General features: G+C 39.5%; 1 protein-coding gene across 1 annotated transcript in view; it reads right to left on the bottom strand.

The window, feature by feature from the left end:
- The window catches only part of TRPC3 (transient receptor potential cation channel subfamily C member 3), a 73,411-nt gene that overhangs the window by 28,397 nt on the left and 20,230 nt on the right, over positions 1-24,784 (bottom strand). Inside the window, exons 2-6 of the mRNA XM_052654821.1 lie at positions 22,169-22,940; positions 15,526-15,714; positions 6,077-6,241; positions 3,156-3,372; positions 1,197-1,430 (exon numbers count right to left, since the gene is read on the bottom strand). Of these exons, the coding sequence (XP_052510781.1) occupies positions 1,197-1,430; positions 3,156-3,372; positions 6,077-6,241; positions 15,526-15,714; positions 22,169-22,940 (1,577 nt within the window). The remainder of the gene's footprint in view (positions 1-1,196; positions 1,431-3,155; positions 3,373-6,076; positions 6,242-15,525; positions 15,715-22,168; positions 22,941-24,784) is intronic.

Here is a 24,784-nt window from a genome sequence, read left to right as displayed (position 1 = left end):
ACAATAAGAGATAATGTGTTTACATTTCACAGTCTGTAAAACATTAATATCTTCATTTATTTATTTATGTATTTAAAACCTTTTAATTTTACACTGGAGTATAAAAATCAAGTGTTGTGACAGTTCCAGGAGGTCAGCAAAGGGATGCAGAAATACATCTACATGCATCCATTCTCCCCCCAACTCCCCTCTCCTCTAGGCTGCCACATAACATTGAACAGAGTTCCCTGTGCTATACAGAATGTCCTTGTTGGTCATGCATACACCTTCATCTTAGAGCAGGCACCCAGTCTTCTTCAACAATGTTAACATGCTGCTGGTATGCATCACGATGTACTTATAAAGAGTCATTCCTCACAGTCAGAATGCATTTAAACTCTACGCCTAACTTTCCTTATCTGTAAAATGAGGCTTATATACTAACTGCTAAAGTCTTTTCCAGGTTTAAGATTTTGCAGCTATATGAAAATTAGCTCATCGCAGCTCCCCAGTTAGGCCTTAAGGGAAGGGAGGCTAACACTGTTTTACATCAGTGTGCAGTGGGCAGGGATGGCATCAGTGTCTGTGCAAACGGAAGGTCCCTGGGTATCTCCCTGCTCTCATAACCTAGAGAAGGCTGGCAGGAACCCCACCCCATGGTGTCCTGAGAAGCACAACATCCTCCCCAGCAATTCTGCTGGTTCTGCGAAGCTTACATGCTCATCGTCACTTTAGCTCCTATTTCCTGCCTCTGCTGAATTTTTGCGCATTTCTGTTACAGCAGTTTTTAGCACTTTTTATTATTTTATCTCCTCTAACCCAAGCTCTCAGGGACTCATCTTTCACATTAAGCAGTTTATCAAGCTATTTTCTCCCCCTCATTACGACAATTCCATGTCCTAAGAATATTTAAGAGTAACTATGTTCTTTGGCTTAAAGGTGATTTTCTTCCACCTTGAAATACCTCCTTTTTCTAGATGTGAAAACTGAGGCACAGAGAAGTAAATTAATTTGAACAAGGTTACACAGCAAGGGAGGGTCAGTGTCTTGATGTGAATCCAGTTTTATACAGCTCTAAAGTTCATGCTGTCTCCACTCTCTATATACTTTCAACATGCATTTCATATTAAACATACCCTTCAGGGGCATTTCCTTCCAAGATGTGGTTCCAATACCTTCTCCTGAGACATAAGAGGACTCTGCTCCTGATAACTTACCGTAAGTGAAATACTGTATCTCTGGTGGTAGCGTAACTTCACTGAGGTCACTCTCTTGAACATAACTGTCCACATACTGTTGTGCCTTTGTTGCCTGAAGGAAAGCCAGGAATCTGGCTGTGAAAGCAGCAATGAAGATGGAGAGCATGCCAAAGTCCAGGACGTTCCACAACTGCAAAATGTACTCCCTGGGTCCTTCCAGCCAGAGCTCCTTGCACTCAGACCACATCATTCCTGCCAGAACACACACATGTTACAGACAAGAGTTTATATCTTGGATTGAGAAGCTAAGAGTCCCCACCTATAAAATGCCCCGTGTGTAAAGCATGCCATTAAGTACCATAAAGCACTGACCTGACTATAGCCCATAGAAGTGCTGGGCAGAGTTACATGAAAGAAACTTTGACTAAAGGAATGATTCACTCCACCAAGTTAGATTTTGGTGAAATATAGTTATAAATGTGGCACCAGAAACGGTGCTACGCTTACGGGGGTAGGGAAGGAGGGAGGGAGGGAAATAAGAAAGGCTCTTCAAGTCAAATGATTTTGCCCCATGAAACACATGGAGGAAAGGAGAAAATTCATCTTTATAAAATGACAATGGTTAATTATCAAATAATGGTGATTACTGGAGAAATAAGCCCTTAATTGAGAAACCTACTATACACTTTTAACAAGACCAGTTTTCCAATCATCCAGGAACACTTCCCTCATTCCTCTACCCTCTTGTCTCATCTCAGCTTCATGATGAAAAGGTGAGGAATTCTTGGAAAATTAAGCAGGAGGCCCTAGGGCATTATGAAGAAACTGAAAGCAGAAAATATTCTGGGGAAAGAGGACAAAATATTTCAATTTAACAACTGTTTCCAGATGGCGCCAGTGGTAAAGAATCTGCCTACCAATGCAGGAGGCGTAAGAGATGAGGGTTTGATCCTTGGGTCAGGAAGATCCCCTGGAGAAAGGTATTATTCTTGCCTGGAGAATCCCATGGACAGAGGAGCCTACCAGTCCATAGGGTGGCACAGAGTCGGACATGACTGAAGCAACTTAGCACACACACATGCCTGACTACGTAAGGGGAAAATACTATAGAGTTTTTAAAAGAAATGTAGTGGCTCAAAATAAAATTCATAAAACAATTACTTGACCCAGGTGAAGACCATAGGAGTTAATGAGAGGAGAAGCAACCCATTAATTCAGGAATTGAGATGATACCAAGAAGCATGCTGGGTGAAATAATACACAAAACTGACTTTGGATTCGTGATCAATCAATAATATGGTTTCAATCTCCATTTTTTAATCATATTGCTTAAAATGTTTACTTTAACATAGCTGCTGTTCAAAACGAGCTATTGTGGGACTTCTCTGGAGGTACAGTGGTTAAGATTCTGTTCTTCCAATGCTGGAGGCACGGCTTTGATCTCTGGTCAGGAAAGTAAGATCCCACATGCCTCACAGTTCAGCCAACAAAAAACAAAGAAAAAAAAAAAAAAAATCCCCAAATGGGCTATTGTGAGGTGAAGTAACAAACATTCCTAATGGAAACTCTCCTTAAAAAAACCTCTGAAACTAAAGCAATAAATGTTCTTTAATCATCAGTTAATGGCCACTAAGTTATTGCAGAACTACTTCAATTAAATGCTTGATTATCACAGTGAGTCACATTTTAAAAATTGCATTTTATTCAATAATTGAAGTTGGATTTCTGAAACATGATATTAATATTAATGCATTTATAATTAAGCTCATGTTACTCATAAAATTTGTGTTTAGTGGTAAGGGATATCCGTCAGCATCATCAAGCTGCCAAATTATTCCATTACTTGCTATTCTCTTTATCGTACAATGGTGATGTTGTCACCATATAACATACCATAGAATTTTAAATAGAAAATGGCAATCATGATATAGATGCTATTTTTGGTAGAAATTAGAATACTCAAAATAAAAGGCTTACCAAGAACCCAGACCATAATGAGCATTTCAGTCCAAGTGAACTGTGTGGTTTTCACCCTGAAGATCTGTTTGGGATAGTCAATAACAGTGATGTTTGGCAATGTGGTGATTCCTTCAAATCTGTCTGAGGCGTTGAAAACAAGCAGGCCCAGGAAGATGATGAAAGAAGCAGCGTGTGCTACAAACTTCATAAAAGGACTTCGCAGAACCTTCCCCAGCTGTAATGAGGCCAAAAACAAAACAATCCAAAACCTTTAACTTTGGAAAATCTGGCTTCCACTTACGAAAGCTACTATATACATAGGATTTTTTTTTAAAAGTGAAGTGAGAACACTCAAAATTCTGCTTTTGTTCTGAAGAGCTAGCTACACATTGTGAAAATTACTCCTTTTAGGGGATGTTTCCTTTAAGAATAATTTAAGAAGTCTTCAAACTGCATTGTTTCTAAATATCCAATTTGTCTTAGGATGTACTTCAGTCACAGATGCATTTCTGGAAATTACAAGGCATATACTTGTTATTCTTATTTTTATGTGAAAGACTATGCAGTGTCAAGGTTTTTAGAATCCAGGAAAAGAAACTGCCAATTTGTAATGTGTGTATTTTTTTATAACTGAAATGTTATGAAGAGTTTGTAGACTCATTCATTTATAATTGAAATGTCATGATGTGTTTGTAGCACATTACAAACCCTTTGAAGATAAAAAATACTTATTACCATGAAAGTAAACTTTTGTTCTCACTTCTAAATATTCCAAAATCAATTTGTACTCTGTACAATATAAAAAGGCAAAAAATATTATAACCAACATAAATACTTTATCTGTTACTATCCAATGAAACAGAGAGATACCCAGTAATTAAAACCTCTAAGTAGGTTAACTTAATTAAAGGTCATCCCTGGTTTTGGAAAATCATATAACCAGTGAAATAGCATTTTTAAAACTCACTTTATAATGATTTTAAGGTAACTCTTTTAAAATCCCCTGTGACATAATGTCCTTAAGAGCTCTGTGTTCTAGTGGAAGTAAAAAACAATTCCTCTGTTCCAAGGGTTTCTGCAGTCTAAGGATTAGGTACATTTGGTAGATTCATCAAGTAAGTTCTCTATTCTCAGACCCTACTTTCCAACTCAGTGTGTGACCTTAAAAAGCACCAAGGTTCACACTTAAAAGGCTGTAACTTCAAACAAATGTTTTTGTATATCCAGAATCTTAATTTGATGTCAACAAATAACCAAAGAATGTCAAGCATTTCTGGGGTTGGACATGAATGCACACAGACAAATGTCACGTTTTCCATATTAGACATAGAAAAATAAACCGCACATTTACGTATCACTGTGCTGTTCCACAGCTGCAGAGAGGGCATGTCCGGGTAGTTTATCCACAGCACAAAGTGATTTGCAGGGAGCTGCCAAGTCTCTTTTCCTCTAAAGGCTGATCTTTGAAAATGTTAAGTAACATGAAAAAAAAAAAGCAGTCTGCCTATCTTAAAAATGGGATACATGTGGAGAATTCTTACTATACCATCTTTTCACCACAGGATAAGTGGTGTATGGTAGGTATAAATGCGGGCTCCAGGAACAACTCAATTTCCTGCTTTCCTTTCTCTGTGGGGCAGAGTCCACACATCCTTAGCTGCGCTAAGAGAAAAAAGAATGGACTTCAAGATACCTACATCAAACCCAATACGTTTTAACTGAGTGAGTGGCCCTAAGAGACACATACAAATAAACCCGACCTTTCCAATTCATTTCCCCCGGAAAGGGGACGTTATTTGAATGGGATACGATTTTTGCTTTAAATGCATGCTCTCTCCTTATCTATAAAGTTTTTAGTATTTCATGATTTTGTATTATCAGAATCATGATTCAAAACAAAGGAACTTAGTTGAGTGATCAAAACTGATCAAAATGACAACCTTTCTGCCTTAAACTACATGGGCAGCTCAATGATGAAGTGAGATGGATGAATATTCTCACATATATGGGCCTGAAGCAGGACTCTGTGGGGGAAGACAGTTAGCGAGATGACGGATTTCCAGGGTCACTCTTGAGTGGCCTTGATTCATTTGGCCTGAAACTGCCTCCATTTAAACAAAACCAGATTTGGGAATATAAAAACAGGATTAAAGGATCTCAGAACTGCTGCCTCTCCCTGGCAGTGCCCTTCATTAACAGAACACGGATTCTGTTAGCGTGACTCCTATTCCTGTCCACATCTTATTTAAGGGATCTCTTCGGCACAATTAAATGGACTGTATACTGGCCAAGTTGAGAGGGGGATAAAGGTCGTGAACAAAAATGATTCAAACAAAACTAAGAAGATAAAGAATCTAAAAAAATCCCAAAGCCCCCAGACCCCAATTCTACATTTTTGTTTTTAATCTCCTAGAGGAACAAAGGGCTTGGGGAACCTGGCATGCGCTCTCTTGAAGACTTTAGATGATACCACTGTTCACAACCATGTTTCACACACTCAGTCTCAGATCTTTTTCACAGGTTCAACCAAGCTGCCTTTTCAGTTTTCAAGTTAACTGTCTCTTGGAACCACCGCAGTAGGGCTGTTCCTCTTCCGTAGGCCAGCCTGGTGGACTATTTATTAAGCCGGCAAATAGGACACGATTGCTCCTTCACAGAAGCAGCTTTTCCTCCTCCCTATCATTGTGGTCGGAGATTTTTATCTTAAAAGCCTAAGTATTATATGCCTGTGAATAGGACCTATCCCACCAGGACCAAATCCTTTTTCATCCCTTATTAGAACTAATCCAGTCATTAAAAAGCAGAATTGATGCTCTTGAGTCAATTAACATTCAGCTGCAAAACTGATAAGAGCCTTAAGCAGGAAGCTTTTTCCTTTTTCATCCTCAAAGGACATGGTACACCAACCACAGAGGAAACAGGGGTGGAAAAGCCGGTACCCTGCTGCAAGGTGCGATCCAGTAGCCGATGGCAAGAAACGGAAGGCCCAAGGCCACAACCAGCACCACCAGACACTTGATAGCTACCGTCTGTTCCCGCAGGCCTGAGAGGTTCTCGTACCAGATTGTCAAGAGCTGCTGCTGGCAGTTGGGGTGAGCCACGAACTGTTGGTCGGGACAGGGAGAGAGGAAGAGAGAGAGGTAGGTTACCATGTCATTGTCAACAGTCCAGCTACTCTAAAGCAGGTGCATCCTAGAGATATTAGTGCATATCTTTCCAGAATATAGGCATTGGAAGGTTCTGGCAATATTCTTTACCTTCCCTCTGTTTTTCAAACTTGCTTCAGAACTATTACATGAACTAGAGTGGAAACACAAATGATGTTGTTCTTCATCATAATTCTTTCTGATAGAAACTCTCCATATTCACTGGAATATGGGTGACATGTGCTTTTCTTTGGGGAAACATGTCCCATCTTGCTGTCTGCCAGCTTACTTGTATTCAGTTCAAAATGGAAAAGAAATCGTTATTTGGTTTATTGGACCCTATGGCTAAACGAGAAATGTGTTTTTGTTTTGTGCGTGCACACGTGCATGCTCAGTCCTGTCTGACTCTTTGCGACCCCATGGATCATAGCCTGCCAGGCTCCTCTGTCCATGTGATTTTCCAGGCAAGAATACTGAAGTGGGCTGCCATTTCCTCCTGCAGGGGGTCTTCCCACCCAGAGATGGAACTTTTGTCTCCTGCATCCCCTGCATTGGCAGGCAGGTCCTTTACCACTGTGCCACCTGGGAAGCTGGATTTATCGTTTCATGAGCAACTTCTCAACTGCTACATCTATGAAAAATGTAGACATGATGTGTCCTATGTGTATGTATGTTCCACCATAGCAAATATGCAAAAGATCTGCAAAAAGCCAATGAATTTCCAAATATTATGCTTAATCCACATTTGCTGTGCTTTATTCAAGGAGCAGAATGTATCTGTAAAAAGGTCCCTATGTCAAAAGGTGCCCATCTGTTGGATATGCCTTTCTTTGAAAGGCCAGGTGTACTTTGCCCAAGCTTCAGGGTCACTCACAATTCAACTATGAGTGTTGATATATTTTTTAAAAAGAGTGCTTAGCAACAAAAAATCAAGGAATCACTATATTCTATATAAATGCAATAAACAACAAAGAACCCGTTAGGAAGTACTCGTGAAATGTGAAATGTTTTTTCAAAACAGATGCAAAGAAAGCAGCTGCAGTTCCTCCTAGGCATAGCATTCAACTCTAATCAAGTTCCAGGAAATTATCTGAATGCTTTTTACTGACTCTAGGCAATTCTTCTAGTTACTTGGGTATTTATCAATAGCAAACCTACAAGGAAATAAACAGGTCTTCACTCAGTGGTGTATAGTTTCCAATCAGCTGTTCTAATTTTAAAACAAGAAGAGAAAAAAAATAATAAAACCTCTTCCCCTAGGGTGGGCGGTAAAGGTACACTTTTCCCCAAATCCCCACTCTTTCTCCCAGTGTGCACCCGCCCTCTGGGAGATCCACTGACTTTGCTATGACAGCTGCCAACACTGTGCAGAGGTGGTGAGGATGAATTTACAAATATCAGGTTTGACATTCATAACTGAATTTTTTCCCCCAATAACACAAACTAGTAGGACTTGGGGAGATTGAAACTACTAAGAATAAGGTCCAGTTTTTTCCTTTATTGTTTGATGAGTTCAATGCAAAGGGGCATATTTTATCTTGTAAGTTCCTTTCAATTCAGTTATAGAAATCCCAGATCCAGAGGCTCACAGGTTATTGCCAGCTTCTAAGCATATATTAGATCTTCTTCCCAAATTCAAGATTCAAGAATTCTCAAAGTTCTAATTTTTGAAAACAGTATTTCAAGACCAATGCAGCCATTATTTAAACTCATGATGAAAGATAATCAAAGTTGAAGGCTTCCTGGGGGTCTGTGTAACAATTTCCTGGGATTCTTGCTGAGAGTTTCTCCAGATTTCTACCTGTGCTCTGTACTCTACTGGGCCATTATATTCCTGCTTTACCCTCTCCTTCTCTTAAAAATCCTCATCTCCTCCATGGTTCTTAAATGCCTGTCTCATTCATTAATTCATTTTATTCTTTACAATGTCATAAATCCTTCATAGGTGCCAGGCGGGTGTTCAGTATTTGGTACAAGATGAAAAGGGAACATCTGTGTTTCAGTAAGTCATAAATGGTCCCTGCCCTAGGGTACACAGTAAGCTCTACATAAATGTGAAAAAGTTATTAGAACAGAGACTTGGAGTCCATGTACTTGCCAAGATAAACAATCAGCATTTAAAACAGTCTTAATTTTGAGTGTTGGTCCAAATGTCTTGGGGTCTGGATGATCCCAAGTGGGATAGATGTAAATAAAAGGCAGTCCCGTGACTCCAGCCAGGCAGCTTAGAAATGGGATGGTACGTTCAGAGAAATCTACAGGTGGAGAATACAATGTCATCAAACCAAATTAACACTTGGGAAGTCAACATGCATTTTTTTTCTTTTTTTTAATAGGTCAAGGTTTCTATAAAACAGAAAATCCACATGAAGTTAAAAGACACTTGCACATGTGTTCGTATGAAACTGATGGACACATTTCCCTTTTGTGATTTTCCAGCTTTTCTTTCTTAGCTTTCAAACTCCTGAGTACAGAAATATTAATGTTATAGCATGGCTCCCTCTTCTTGCTCTCCATCCTTGAGCTAATCTTTACATTTAAATCTGTAAATGCTTTATGGCATTAATTATACTGTACAAGGTTTACAAAGCTCTAAAGACTTGGTGGAAATCAATCGTTTACACATGGCCTTATGGAAAGATCAATCTTTGACCTGGTGTGACTTGTACATTACAATGCAAACACTTAATATATGTTAAATACTAGCGAAAATCATGGTGTTTGTACTTCATTTATTATACTTTAAAATTCAGCTTAAAATTAAGCTTTAAAATTCAGCTTAATTCAGGTGTATCTCATAGTACTAACTCTACCTTTTTATTTCTTTTTAAAAAATTTTATTGGAGTATAGTTGACTTACAATGCTGCATACATTTCAGGTGTACAGCAAAGTTAATCAGTTATACATATACCAATTTTTTCTTTTAGAGTCTTTTAAAAAATAATCTTATTTAGTTATTTATTTTTTGGCTGTGCTGGGTCTTTGTCGCTATGTGGGCCTTTCATTAATTGTGGTGAGTAGGGGTACTCTTTAGTTGCAATGCATGGGTTACTCATTGCATGTGGCTTCTCTTGTTGCGGAGCACAGGCTCCAGGACTTCAGGCCCATTAGTTGTGGCTCCTGGGCTCCAGAACACAGACTCGTTAGTTGTGGCACACAGACTTAGTTGCTCCGCATCATGTGGGATTTTCCAGACCAGGAATCAAACCCATGTCTCCTGTATTGGCAGGCAGATTCTTTACCACTGAACCACCAGGGAAGCCTTTTCTTAGGTTCGTTTCCCATATAGGCCATTACAGAGTACTGAGTAGAGTTCCCTGTGCAGCAGTTTCTTATTAGTTATTAATATCTATTTAATATATAGTAGTGTGTATATGTCAGTCCCAGTCTCCCAGTTTATCCCTTCTCCCTCTTATCCCTGGTAACCATAATCTTGTTTTCTACACCGGTGATTGAAATCATAATACAGCACCATACGGCATCTGTTGTTTCCTTTTAATCCACGGAAAGAAGTCACAGTTTCCTTCGATGATTTAAAATCCTAATACAAGCACACAAGGACCAGTTTTTAAAAGAAAATAAAACCAATATAATAGTAGTAAGTGAGGGCAAAGAAGCTAATCCCCTTAGGCGATGAGTTTTGCTGTTTTCAATGACTTCAAAATAGAGCAGCAACCTTTATCTCTTAAAACTGTTTTACCTCCTAAAGAACCTCTTTGTGCTGCCACACCAGTCATAGCAAGCTGAATAAAATTTGTATGCAGTTTCCTAACTTCAGTGGACCAATAAATTGAAACCATTACAGAAATAATACCCTTATTTGAGGTTTTCTGATTTAAAGGGAAAATGCTTGACATACAAGAAAAATCTGTCTTTCAGTGGAATAAAACTACTGGAGCATAGGGAACAAACTTTATTCCCTGCCAAATAACTGATAGATTATAAACTGAGCCACCCACCAATAGGGGCAGCTGATAAATTTCAACTTAAATAAAATTCACATTACACTGTCTTCTTTATCAAATTAGCTTTTCCAAGAACTATATTCACGGGAATACTGTTGTACAGAAACATGGTAGGAACAATCTGTTTTTGTTTTTATTGCTGAAGCCACAGTTTATAATATTTAAAAGCAAATATTCTTGTGAACAGAAACTAGGTCATTCAGCTTTTTAAAGTTCTTTGAATTGTGAAGAACTCTGCTGTACAGTAGAGACTGGCACAACATTGTAAATCAACCATGCTTCAAAAACATAAAAAGTTTAAAAATCCTGAAAACTTATACTGTACATGTTTTCTATATTTCAAACCTACTGAGTGCAAAATGCTGCTACCAGAAGCTAACCCGCTGTTACCTCTCCGTGCCTGGGCACACACCTGGCAGAGGTCTTACATGCAGAACCCATTCCCGCTCTGGCCAGCACATTCAGCCCAAAGTCTCTGCAGCGGATTTACCACTCTTTCATTGCATTGCTCAATTTCTGGACTTTCTTTGCACATTTTCTGCAAATACAGTGGATAATTTTAGGTGTCTATATTGCTGCATATCTCTTTTCTAGATGATCTTGCCATAGTTAAACCTAACCTCACTGTTGGAGGAAATAGAGGAAGGTGAAGAACTCAGGAAAGTTCTCCTCTTTCTCAAGAGCTTGATTTTCCAGATTCAATGATCCATCAAGTTCTGGTATCCTTTATCTTTGTCACAGGCTTCCTTACAGTAGACAAGGCTCACCTGAGGTAGGCAGGACTCCTGTTATTTCTATGGGTGGCTATGGATTGATATTAATCCACAAGTCAGAGGACAGAGGTACAGTCATAATTAGAGTTTGGGACTTCTGGGGGGCAAATAATCCATTACTCTAACTGGAAAACAATGAATGCTTTTGCCTAAAAGTTACTTTTCTTGTACTTATTTTCAAAAAAACAAATTTCACCCGCCAGTCTGTTCCATTCTCTTTTGTAGAATAATGTGTGTAACTACAAACAGTAACAACATTTACTATCTTTTAGTTGTATGATTTACCTTAGAGACCCCTCAGAAGTAACTCAGAGATGAATAATCTCCAACATCCACTCCCTCATAGAGAATGTCTTATTGTTTGTCCCCCATCAGTACTATATGATTGCTCATTTCACTAAAAGCACTGAGAATTGCAATTTTTTATAATTTTTAATTTTTTAATAATGTGAGTGAGGGCAGATGGTATTTATATGATAACATGCATCTCATATTACTAGAGGGTTTTAAATTTTTAAATACATTTGTTAGCCATTTGAATTTTCATTTCTGTGAATTACCTACCTATACAAGCTTTTGCTTATTTTTCTATAGACCTCTGGAAATTTTCCCTATAAATTTGTTTGTGCACTTTGGTTATTAAGAGTATCATTCCCGGGATTTCCCTGCTGGTCCACTGGTTAAGAATCTGCCTGCCAATGCAGGGGACATGAGCTCAATCCCTGATCTGGGAAGATCCCCATGCCTCAGAGCAACTAAGCCCCCATGCTACAACTACTGAACTCATGCCTTCCAGGGCTGATGCTCTGCAAAAAGGGAGGCCTGAGCACCGCAACTAGAGAGTAGCCCCTGCTTGTGGCAACTAGAGAAAGCCTACATGCAGCAGTGAAGACCCAGTGTGGCCAAAAATAAATAAACAATTTTTTTAAAGGGAAAGGAATGACCTGTTTAAAAAAAAAAAAAAAGAATATCAATCCTGTCTCTCTAAGTTATAGTATAGGAAAAAATTTTCCTAGTTTGCCCTTTACCTTTTTTTATGATCTTTTTGATGTACAGAGGTTTTAAGTTACATATGGTCAAATAATTTATATTTTTGTTTTCTATCTTTTCTACTGCTTTTATACTGAAAAAATCTTTTCTCACATAAATGTTAAACTCATGTTCAGACTTCAATTCAGATCTTTTGTGTTTTCATTTTCTTGATTAACTGTCATTGAGTCTCTAAGGCCTGGGTGAACTCATAGTGATTCCTAGGGAAGACCTAAGCCCTGGGAACTCTGAGCTTAGAAAGAACTCAATAGACCTAGAATCACAATTGGAAGCAGATATTGGAAAGATGGTAGAAGAGACATCTTGAGTTTCTTGCTGCTGCTGCTGCTAAGTTGCTCCAGTCGTGTCCGACTCTGTGCGACCCCATAGACGGCAGCCCACCAGGCTCCGCCGTCCCCGGGATTCTCCAGGCCAGAACACTGGAGTGGCTTGCCATTTCCTTCTCCAATGCATGAAAGTGAAAAGTGAAAGTGAAGTCGCTCAGTCTTAGCGACCCCATGGACTGCAGCCTACCAGGCTCCTCCATCCATGGGATTTTCCAGGCAAGAGTACTGGAGTGGGTTGCCATTGCCTTCTCCATGAGTTTCTTAGGGGAATCTAAATAATTTAGCATTATATAAAACTGGTTTCGTTGATGGAATTATGGACTGATTTGAATAATTTGAATAATTATGGACTGATGTTTATTAAATTACAAGGGGAAAAATTTCACAACAAAGTATTTTGAAATCCCAATGCCATGCATGTAGCTATGCTCTATTTCAGTGCCATAATCTGTAGGGTTCATGAATATTACAACCCAAAAGGTTATTTCACTAGGGGACTAGAAAGGAGATGATGGGAAAAGGAAGTAGCAGAAGTGGATGGAAGTATTTTTGTTCCTTGCTAGATGGAGATGGGTGAGTGTTGAGTGAAGAATGAAGGAAGCTTCAGAGAGAAAGAAAGAGGATCTGGGACTTTGGGGGGCATTCCAGAATAAAGTTCTTATATACATTTATTGGGTGAAGATTCCAAATAAAAGATTTTAACTAATACTCATTTTATAGCATAAAATAGACAAAACCAGAAGTACGTGCAAAGTCCTAAATCTCCTTTCAGTTCCAGATACATTTTGCTGTTGTTTTCTGGTGGTTAACTGACAGGAAATTTATTATTAACTGACACCTCATACATTGTAACCCTACACATCAATTCATTTAAAATTAACATGCAAGAAGACATTCACTCTGGAAGACAGCTTGGTTAACAGAAGCACATCTGTAGATGAGCTGTCTCTGCTAATATGACACTTTGAAAGCAATGACAAAGAACCAGCGACAACTGAAATCAATTCTCTCCTCTCAGGAGCTAAAGGCAAGAGATGCCTGTTGCAACGTCTGTGAATAAATGTCTAGTTTTCTAAAAACAGTTTAATATCAATCTTATTCAAAGCTATCTTTTTCTTCCAGTACAGCAAAATGTCAACTAGCATGCTTGCTCTGAGAGGGGCCAGTTAAGCCAATTCAATTACCTTGTTACTGACAATTTCTTGAAAAGTTATTTTACACCAACATTTAATGAGAATCTTCACATTTCACTTCTTATTAAGTAGAGGGGAGATCTGTCATTAATTGATGACTATAATTTTGTGAACACAATGTGGAAGTTCTCTACATTATGGTAGAACGTGTGTGTTCACACACACACACACTGTCTCACACACGCACACACACACACACACAGATTCCCCCATGCTCACCTGCTGCTAGGGTGCAAACACTGCCCTAGGTTCCCCTGGTCAGAGGCGTATGTACATACCTCTGATTTGGAAGGAGCCTTTTACAACAGGCAGGACTCAGGAAGTCCTTTCTGTTGGTAGGGAGCTGACCCTCTGCAGCAGAGGCAGAATTGTTCTGTTTGGGTCATAGAAACCTCCTTACCAGGTCAGTTCTGGGCCTGGCTCTAAGCAAGGTTTCTGCAAGCACAGCTTAGATAATCTTGCTCTTCCACCTCTCAAAGATTCTGCGAGCTTGCTAATATTTCTTACTCAATTCTTTTCTGTTTAAATTGGCTATAACCTACCACTAAGGACCAAACCAGCACAATAAACATGAAATGTCTTTGGTAACTAAGAACTGAACTGAAGCATCATCATTCTTATTTATTTATTTTGACTGTGACAGGTTTTAGTTGTGGATCTAGTTCCAAAACCAGGGATTGAACTTGAGTCCCCTGAATTGGGAGCACAAAGTTTTAGCCACTGCACCATCAGGGAAGTCTCAAGGGTCATCATTCTGAGAATGAATTTTCAAATGCAGAAATGTGATTAGCTAATAATTCCTGAGCAATCACCAGGTATTAACACTATGTCTGTGCCAACTACTTGACTTGCATTAGCTCACGTAATCCTTAAAACAACTGAAATAGTCGTTGTCTCCACTACCAATAAGCAGAATGAGGTTTAGACTGATCAAGAGGTTTGTCCTGTCACACAGAGAAGACAAATCAGGACTTGAACTCTTGCAAGTTAGCTCCAGGGTCTGCCCTCTTAAACACCACACTACACTGCAGGAACAAGAGAAGATTCCACTATACACAGATTGACCAGTTCATGAAACTAGATCTGCTCCTGACAATAACTTACTTTTTCATGATTTAAAGTACAAAAATTCAAGTTATGTAAAATATGCATAAATGATTAGATTCTGAATGGCTGAGATTTTTATTATAAGTAGAACAACATAACTATAATTGATATGAATTATTTAAAGCGCCACACAACTAGCAAATACACACATGTAACAGTTCTATCTGAAATACCCAAAGTAAAAAATGTAAGTATAATTTTTTTTGGCAACTGCGTAAAATTCCATGTGTGATCTTAGACATGTCATTTAAGTCTGGTGAACCTCAATGTCCTTATAGAATAGAAGTCTCATCATCAAACACCTATTTTATAGATGAGATGGATAATCACAAAGGCTTGTCACAAGATTAACACTAGAACCTATGTAACAGTGCCTTACAAAAATGTATACAAGTAACAGATTTTATTATCATTAACCACATTGCTATGAGCAGTTTACAAAGTTCTTTTGCATATCTTAATCCACTGAAATCCCACCAAAACCCTGATATAAGTAAGCAGTATTATTCTCCTTTTATATGAGGAAAATGAAATTTAAAGAAGTTTTATGATTTATCCAAGATCCGACAATGGATAAAAAGTGGAAAAGACTGGAGCTAGGTACTTGACTCACAAGTTCACGATGATACCATTTAATCTATTTCATAAAGGAAAACAATCTTTTTGTCAATAACATCTATTTTTATTATTTACAAACCTCTCCTAGGATTATGGCATAGTTTTGGGTCACAAAGAGTCGGACACGACTGAGCGACTGAACTGAACTGAACGGAACTGATATTACATGTTTATTCCAGTATGGAGCTGGATGAAAGTAGGCCACTCACCTTTTTGACTTCATACTTAATGGCAAGTTTGACCCGACTCAGTGAAGCTTTATGCCTGTGCATCTCCAGAGGATCTGCCGATTCCAGGTCTCCATTCAGAATGGCTTCTACCTCTTCTGAGTCTCTGCAAAGATCCAGCACACCCACCACAAAGTCTTTGCATTGCATGGAGAGCTTCCGATAGTCATTCTAAGAACAAGATGATTAGAGTTTAATGCAGAGAATGTGCTTTAGTTCAGTGGAAAGTGTTCAGGGGTTTTGTAAATTAGAAAAAGTCTACCTAACTCTGGGCAGGAAGTTTTAGCCCCCAGGTAGACGCAAGGTTTGTTGCGTTAGATACCAGCTGGATTTGCTTCCACCTCCCTGCTTAGCCAGGACCTAATACATATAAGACAGTTCTGAAAATGGTGTGCAAGTAAGTGACTGGTTTTCATTAAGAAATAGTGGCTAAATGCTTAATGCTGAAAGGCCAAAGTATCAAAGAGAGTTGCGTCTCTCTTGTAGAGATAGACAGTAGTTTTCTTGAAGCCAAAACAAAGCCATTTCTATGATGAAAATTCCTTAAGTGGCAATCTGTCACAGAAAACTGACTATATATGAAAATAACCTGTCTGGTTTACTATCCACTGCCTTTTTGGAGACAGTGCTTTTCAAACTGTAGTCCTCAGGGAAGCAGCCTCAGTAGCACCTGGACATGTGCTGCTGCTGCTGCTAAGTCGCTTCAGTCGTTTCCGACTCTGTGCGACCCCATAGATGGCAGCCCACCAGGCTCCCCCGTCCCTGGGATTCTCCAGGCAAGAACACTGGAGTGGGTGGCCATTTCCTTTAGAAACATAAACTCTCAGACCCCGCCGAAGACATCCTGATTAGAAACTGACGTTGAGGGGCAGCAATGTGTTAACACACTCTCCCAGTGTTTCTGACACACATTGGTGTTTGAGAATGACAGTTTACAGTGAAAGCAAAGAGGAGGGTAGGTGCCAACACAGAGGGTATTTTTTTCTTGTTTGTCTGAAGGGCACATTATCATGTCCTGTAGAACTAGAAGGAGAGAAATGTCTGATTATATGTAATTGAATTCTCAAGGGTTGCAGAATATCAATACCTGAGAGAAAATTTTTCAGGCCACTGGCACTAACACCTTGCTAAAAATAATCTGTGAATCTTTAATTTCATTAGCATATTTATATAGTGCCATGGACTGGTAGAAGGCATTTGTCAGAATTCCTTGCTACCTTCTGAATGGAGCTCTATTTCCAGTCCACTGGTTTCAATCCAGGCATTAATGACCATCTCTCAGGAAAATGCCTAACTTCTGCAACCTCCAGCTCCACTTCTACAACTTTCACTAAAATCAGGAAAATGAATCAGATGATCTAGTTTGGTATACTTGAGGAAAATAGAATTCCTCATTTCAACATGTCCTGAGATACTGTACATGTCTGATAACTGGGTAACATTTAGGATGGCAGAATTTCTAGGTTTCCAAATATCATACTTTAAATATTTAAATCATCTTCATACAACCTGAAAAATTTCCATTTTTCCCCTTAAGTAATCAACTTGATTTGATGTGCAAAAATCACTGCACCAACTAAAATAAACAAGAAGAGGAAAGACTGTTTAAAGGCTACACAGACTAGAATAGTTTCCATTTCAGATATCAGAAATTCAGATAAAGAAGAGTTGCAGTTAATCCTTTTCCCCTCTAAAGGGAACAAATAAAATGAATAAAAACTTCAGTCTTTGGTTTCCATTCAAGTTTGGTACCATGCAACTGATAAAATTAATAAAATGTTCAATCTCTGGTTTCTATGCAGAGTGTCAGTTAAATATCCATCTGCCTTCCATTCCTGGAAGACTAATGAAATCTTTTATTATAGCACCCAGAAGAAGTATTAAATCCATGTCTGTTTCCATATAAAGCTCCCCTTTTAGTACATTTTTTAAATGAAATTTCCTTCTGTTACTCGTCAGTTCAGACTGTTCTATAAGATTTGATACGACACAGGATGGCCAATTCTCCATTGATCAGAAGTAAAAAAAAGACTTTTTTCTCTTCTCGAATAAAACATAGAAACAACTTCTGCAGTAATACCCAAATAATAACTCATTATCTTTAAAATTATAACCTGTAAATTATCTGATATTAAAGAAAGCTTTGTGTTTTTTTCACATCCACTAAAAGATGTCAGGAAGCAAAAAACAAGTAAGTTGCAACGACAACACTTTGTTTTCATAACAATTTAATCATTTCCTCCTGGAAGAAGTCTGCTACCCAAGTATAGAAAATAATCAGAGCTGGAGGTAATGGCGATTTCTTCTATTGGGCTCACAGAATACCATTTCGCCATATGCAGAGCTCCCAGGGAACTCTGGCAGCTGACTCTGTCAGTTCTACCATGAGGTCCTGTCTCTCACTACTTCACAACTCAGACCTTTTGTCTGGTTCAAATTTTCTAATGATTTTGTCTAAAATTAGTTTTGCTTGATTATCTTTATTGTGTGACTTTTCCATTACCATGGTCCTCCTCAAATTTACCAGATGGGTCTGCAGCCCACTTTACAGACCAGAAGGCCTGCTCTAGCCAGAGGAAGAACAATGAAGCCTGGGCCTCGTCACAACCTGTCTACAGGTTTCAGCAGGTTTTTAACGTTCATGGTTTAATCCCTTTTTATTCTTAACAGGAAAACTGAAATTCAACTCTCAGCAGGTTTGCTCCTGTCAGATCCTTTCCCTAATAATAAAGAGGCAGGACAGTGTAGTGGTTAAAAGGATAAATCTGAAACCAGACTTCCTGGATTTGCATACTGGTTCTGCCACTTCCTGACTTCCCTGGTGGCTCAGACGGTAAAGCGTCTGCCTACGATGCAGGAGACCCGAGTTCAATCCCTGGGTCGGAAAGATCTCCTGGAGAAGGAAATGGCAACCCACTCTGGTATTCTTGCCTGGAGAATCCCATGGACGGAGAAGCTTGGTAGGCTACCGTCCATGGGGTAGCAAAGAGCTGGACACAGCTGAGCGACTTCACTTCGCTTCCTTCACTTCACTTCTACCACTTTCTAGCTGTGTGACCTTACAGAAGGTGAGAACTCTCTGATGAGAATAAGCCTATCTATTATTGCTGTTGGGCTTCCCTACTGGCTCAGGTAACGACTCTGCCTGCAGTGTGGGAGACTTGGGTTCAATCCCTGGGTTGGGAAAATCCACTAGAGCAGGGCACGGCAACCCACTCCAGTATTCTCGCCTAGAAAATCCCATGAACAGAGAAGCCTGGCAGGCTACAGTCAATGGGGTCGCAAAGAGTCAGACATGACTGAGCAGCTTAGCACAGCACAGCAAATTATTGCTGCTATGAGGATTGAATGCTTTGAGTGTGCTTGGTACACATCAACTACAGAATTGCTTCCATTTACAGCATGTTACATAGAAGAGCTAGAACTGGGACTCAAGGCACCCAAATCTAGGCTTAGCAGATGGTATGTTGGCTATTGTCTTTGTTTTCCCACTTGTAAAATGAGAGGTCTGTATAGGTGGATGATTCCTATTTTCCTGCTATCAAATGCTACCTTGCTTTTGGACTACATCCATTTTCCTCTTTCTTACTGTCCTACTGTGATATAACTTGAAATTGTTTTTCTACTTTACAAAAGGAAAATCTGAGGCACAGGGAAAGCACAATGCCTTTTTTTTTTAAGTGCACCATTGATTCAGAATTAGGAAATTTCAGCTTAATAAATGGCTAGCTTCCTAGCCACTGACATTTGGAAGATGAGACATGGAGATCAGCCTCTCCAATACTGTTTCTCAGAATAGCTTCAGACAGCATTTGCACATTGAAAATACTTCTTTAATAACCTGTCACCAAGCTGTCCTCCATTCATCTATCTAAATCTATATCCTAGAATGTCCAAACTTGAGATAATGACCTTCATATGTTCTTGGCATCATGCTGCCTGTACTCTTCAAGGACCTTTGAAGACTGCACGATGGCTGAGAACCTTCTCTGAAGCACCTAAGTGACGGCAGTCTGAGGGATGAGATACTGGGTCTTAGAGGCCACTGATAAGATGAATACTCATATGCATTTGAAATGGAAAAAAAAATCATGTCTTTCTCACTAGGGAATGTATTTTTTTTTTTCGGGGCTAGTACTTTAAGCTCAAAGTCTTTACAGAAAGAATATAATGAACACCATGGAATAGGGCAGATTAAGTGACCCTGACTTAGAAAGAAGCTTCACTTTCTGCACTTTCAAGGGAGGCAGTCTCCGGGTCAGTGCTGTGAAAGCACTATTTTTTCTATCTAAAGTCCTGACAGATGGACATGAGTGTGGGATGAGATGGCAAAGTGATGAAAAGCAGACAGATAAGAAAAGTAAAGCATAAAAAATAAGAGAAGGATAACAAGGACAAGTGAATATGTGAATGAAAAGGAACATTTAGTCAGGAGAGAGAGACCTGTAGTCCTTTGAGATCATAACTTACAAAGACCTGTCTGTATTTTGCCTCTGAAATGGTTACACTACACAAATACCTTCCATATAATTCAGTAAAAAGGAACCATGAGATTTTGATGAGTTTTGCATATCCTTAGATAGCTGGCAGCATTATGGATGCTTTCCTAAGCTCAGTTGTGCTTTCTCCTCTTTTTGCCTCTTCATTTGTAATCATTTCCCACCTTTATAAAGGTTATCAGAGGTGACTTTTTATGTTAGGGTAAAGGAGATTTCATGTATTATCAATATGGGTTTTAGTTGATATCAAGGGGAGAACTATGAATAACAAATTTTCTTAACATTATTTCACTGAGGCTACTTCTCTAGGCAGAATTACATATGTCACCATCTTCTGTTAATTATTAAAACATAATCTAGGAAAATATTTTCAGAATTTCTTATACAGACTTTCAGTACATACCAAGCAAAATGCATAAAAACAAGGTTGGAGTGACCCTTGGAATAGTAAAATAATAAATTTAGAATTACACTTTTTATGATAAGAAAGTGTTAGTCACTTAGTCCTGTCTGACTGTTTGCAACCCCATGGGCTGTAGCCCACCAGCCTCCTCTAATCATGGGATTCTCCAGGCAAGAATATTGGAGTGGGTAGCCATTCCCTTCTCCAGGGGATCTTCCCCACTCAGGGATCAAAGTCGGGTCTTCTGCATTTCAAGCGAATTCTTTACCATCTGAGCCACCAGGGAAGCCCATACTTTTTATTACTAAGATGAAATAAAGTGACATTTAGACTTTTATCTGAACATGCTTCTATTCTTTTCAAACAGAATTGGAAGTTAAGAATTTGCTCTACCTGAATTCTGTGAAAAAAATAATAAAAATTCATTTTAGGTATAAGGAAATAAATCTTTTCAAATACCACATAAGGAATCTTTTCAAAGGGAGTAGATAGATACAGGTGATACTTATTTTCTTCTTTGTATTTTCCCACATTTTCCAAATTTTTACAATAAATATGCACAGCCTTCATATTAGAAAGAATTTAATGGAATAACAAATAAAATTATACTAAGGCCAGATCTCCACCAGCACAAGATGAGTGTTAATGGAGGTCGAGGAAATCTGGTATATATGGAAGGGAAAATCCCCACAAAACTTTCCTACCATTTTCTTTCAACTAGTTAACTTGAATTATATTGCTAGTTGCATTTGTGTGACTCTCAATAAGTATGAAAAACTGCAGTAAAACCTAAAAAACAGAATAGTCACTTTTTCTGTGATCTGACACCACAACATTATTAAAAAAAAAAAAAAAAAAAAGATTAACTCAGCATCCAAAAACTAATTCAAGGAAGTGATGCCTAGAATCATCCTCTTTGGTGGATAAGAGGAATCAAGAGCCTGCTAGAAAACAGTCTTACTTTCACCAGATCTACAAAGTCTCCTCCTGCCCTAGATTTAATAGGCAGAACCAATGCATAGGAAAATGTAACAATTAAAAAATGCTCCACTATTAATGTATAGTTTTCAATAAAAATAAATAATACTGTTGACTGGAGATGATGTCCAGAAAAAAGTTCACTCATTAAAAAAATCTACTAAAGCAAACTACTTTTTTGTCTTTACATTTCTGGGTTGACCTAATGGCCACAGCTCACCATTCTGAATATTGTGGATTTCATTTGTGGATTTCAGTTGCAGCCACTTTTGTCATAAATAAAATGACTTTAGTCATTCATTTAAAATTTTACATTAGTCATTTGACTTTTAACTAAAGGGATATACAAATGCTTCGGCCAATAAACAGTGCATACAAAACTATTTCTATATTGGGTGCCACCATACAACTAACTACAAAAGAGGAAGAACTGGAAAGGAAGATCATAACCAAATCCCTCCTTCATCAAAAGAGAAGTCTCGTGTACTATTTAACACCTATCCGGAACGCAGAGCAGCACAATCATTTCAGCTCTCTGATCCAGTATATACCCACTCCGAAAACAAATGTATCACAGCACTGGGCTGAGAAGAGAAAAATGATCAGATCATTTCTGAACGACGCTCCCAATCCCTTGAGATTTTAGATCCACTGAACAAAACTAATTTGGGAGCAGACTGCAGAAGGCACCTCGCCGGGAAGTGGAAGAGCTCGCGGAGCAGCCGCGGTGGAGAGCACAGCTTACCTTGAACTCCTTCTCTATGTTGGCCAGTTTGGCCAGCTCGTTGCTGAGCTCCAGGGCAGTGAGCACAGGGTCCTCGCTAGACAAGGACAGATAAGCTGGACTGGCCAGCCCCTTGTAGGCATTGATCCTTGAGCGCGAGTGGCTGAAAGAGTCGTGCCTCTGCTTCTCCGTGCAGTCCCCGCACTTGCAGAAATAGTCATGAGGCCGCTCGATCCTGGCGCCCTTCATCAGCAGCATATGCACCACCTCGTACTTTTGGCAATGCGCCGCCAGGATGATGGGGGTGATGTCCGGGGAGAAGCGTGTGCCGTCCTCGTCGTAAGCGTAAAAGTCGTCGTCCTGCAGCTCCTGCTCGCAGGGGCTCAGGGTTAGGCGCTTGCTGGCCGCGAACCCAGGGTGGTTGAGGATGGCCTCCACGATGCGCACGTAGCCCTTGCTGATGGCGAGCAGCAGGGCGTCGCCGATGCGTGCCAAGTTCTCCTTCTTGAGCAGCAGCTCGGTCACCTCCAGGTGCTCATTGCCCACCGCCAGCTGCAGCGCGTTCTGGCCCATGTAGTCCACGCAGTTGACGTTCAGCGTCTTGGACTCCTCCAGCATCTTGCGCACCACCGGGATGTTGCCATACTCGGCGGCGTCGAGGAAGCGCTCCTCCTCCGCGGTGAGGCTGGTACCCCGGTCGTTGAACATGAAGGCCGGTCCCCGGACGGCTTGGCGCCGGCCCTTCTCCCGCATCACCGTCTTGCGCCTCAGGGATGGGCTTTCCTCCATTGACCTAATCAGCAGCAGCAACAACAAAACCCCAGCTGTTGAATATTAGGGCATATTGCTTCTTCCCACATATCGCGCCATTTCTGGCGTACAGGTCACACACACGGCAGATCTGTGGCCTGAGGACAGCCAGGTCAGACGCTAAGCCTGAAGTTTACACCTGAACCTAATAAGGGCTGCTAGAACCCAGAAAGCAGAAGGAACCCTTCAGAACAAGAGTTCTTGTTCCGCAGAGCATCCATCACCAACCTCTTTGGCACCAGGGACCCGTTCTGTGGAAGGCAATTTTTCCACCAGGGTGGAGGGGTTGGTTTCTGGATGATTCAAGCACATTACATCTATTGTGCACTTTATGGCTCACCTAATGCCCTGGCTGATCTGACCCGAGGTTGGGGACCGCTGCCACAGAGAATGACATTCATAAGAAATAATAACATAAACGATTTCCAGGTCTCCCTTTGTGACCCTGGTAAAGACAGGACTCATCATACCTGTGGGAATAAAGTTAACTGCTGCTTTAAAAAGTCTTGAAAATAGGGGCAAACAGGTACTTGGCACCAAAGCACTAGGCTTGAAGGCTAAAGATATTAAATTTTTCAAGAATTAGGCCAGAACAATCCTCTCAAGTCATTGCATATTTTTAACTAAATAAGATCATTGACACACACGCACAAAGTCCAGTATTTAGGCCAAGTACTATCTTTCAGGATCTTAAGATTTTCTATCTTTTCTATTACGGGTATCCCAACCTACTCCCCCACCCTCCAAAAAACTTAACAAAATTCTTTTTTGTTTTTTTTCAATGACACAGACAAGATGTAGCAATTATAAAATGAGAATTCAGTCGATTTATTTTTTGAAAATGATTGTGCCTTTGTAACAGGAGTTGGTTAATGACCTATATTATGTAGGTCTCTTTGAACTAAAAGGATATATAGTATGATTTATGGTTTAAAAAGTCACAAGTAGTACTTTATGAATAAGGCAGTGTTAGTCACTCAGTTGTATCCAACTCTTCGCTACCCCATGGACATAGCCCACCAGGCTCCTCTGTCCATGAAATTCTCCAGGCAAGAATACTGGAGTGGGTAAGCCATCCCTTTCTCCAGGGGATCTTCTCCAATCCAGGGACTGAACCCCAGTCTTCTGCATTGCAGGAAGATTCTTTACCATCTGAGCCACCAGGAATAAAGCAACAGGGCACCAACTGTGTATCCAGAACAACGTGCAGAGATCCTAACACCTACCATGTTAGTTAAGATTTAGCTGCATTATAAAAGTCATGTCATTAATTGATGTGTACAGCAATTTGAGTTCATTTTTTAATTTCTGTGATGCTGGGTAAATAATTTCATTTCCTTGTGGTCCCTTACCCCAGATGTAAAATGGAAATTTATAAAAGGCTCCCGATTTTCATCAAGAGCTCACGAATAAAAAGCATATGGGGAAGTTTTGACTCTCTAAAAATGATGCTAAACAAGCAATATAATTTTTAACATTGTGATTATTTTTAATATTTCAATGGCTATTGTTATAAGTACACATCTGCACCTTAATCCAGTTCTAACATTCTTACTGTTTGAAATGATTAAGGTAACTTCATTTAAAAAAATCTGTGATTTTTGTCTTTTGATGAATTAAAGGTACCAGTTAAATTCTTTTCACATTACTGACCTTTGAATAAGAATAAATAAGAGTTACAAGTTAAAAGTGAAGAGCTGGGGGCAAATGCTTTCCTTGTGTAATGCATATTCCAGAAATACCTTCTACCCATTAGCATTCACATAGTCAGGGGTTGAAAACTAACTTGAGAAGACATTGGCCTCCCTCGGGGTCTGGAAATGGACG

This window comes from Budorcas taxicolor, chromosome 17, assembly GCF_023091745.1.
Source record: "Budorcas taxicolor isolate Tak-1 chromosome 17, Takin1.1, whole genome shotgun sequence".
Taxonomy (NCBI): Eukaryota; Metazoa; Chordata; class Mammalia; order Artiodactyla; family Bovidae; genus Budorcas; species Budorcas taxicolor.
Note: the sequence above shows the minus strand (reverse complement) of the source record. Positions and strands in the feature narration are given on the sequence as shown.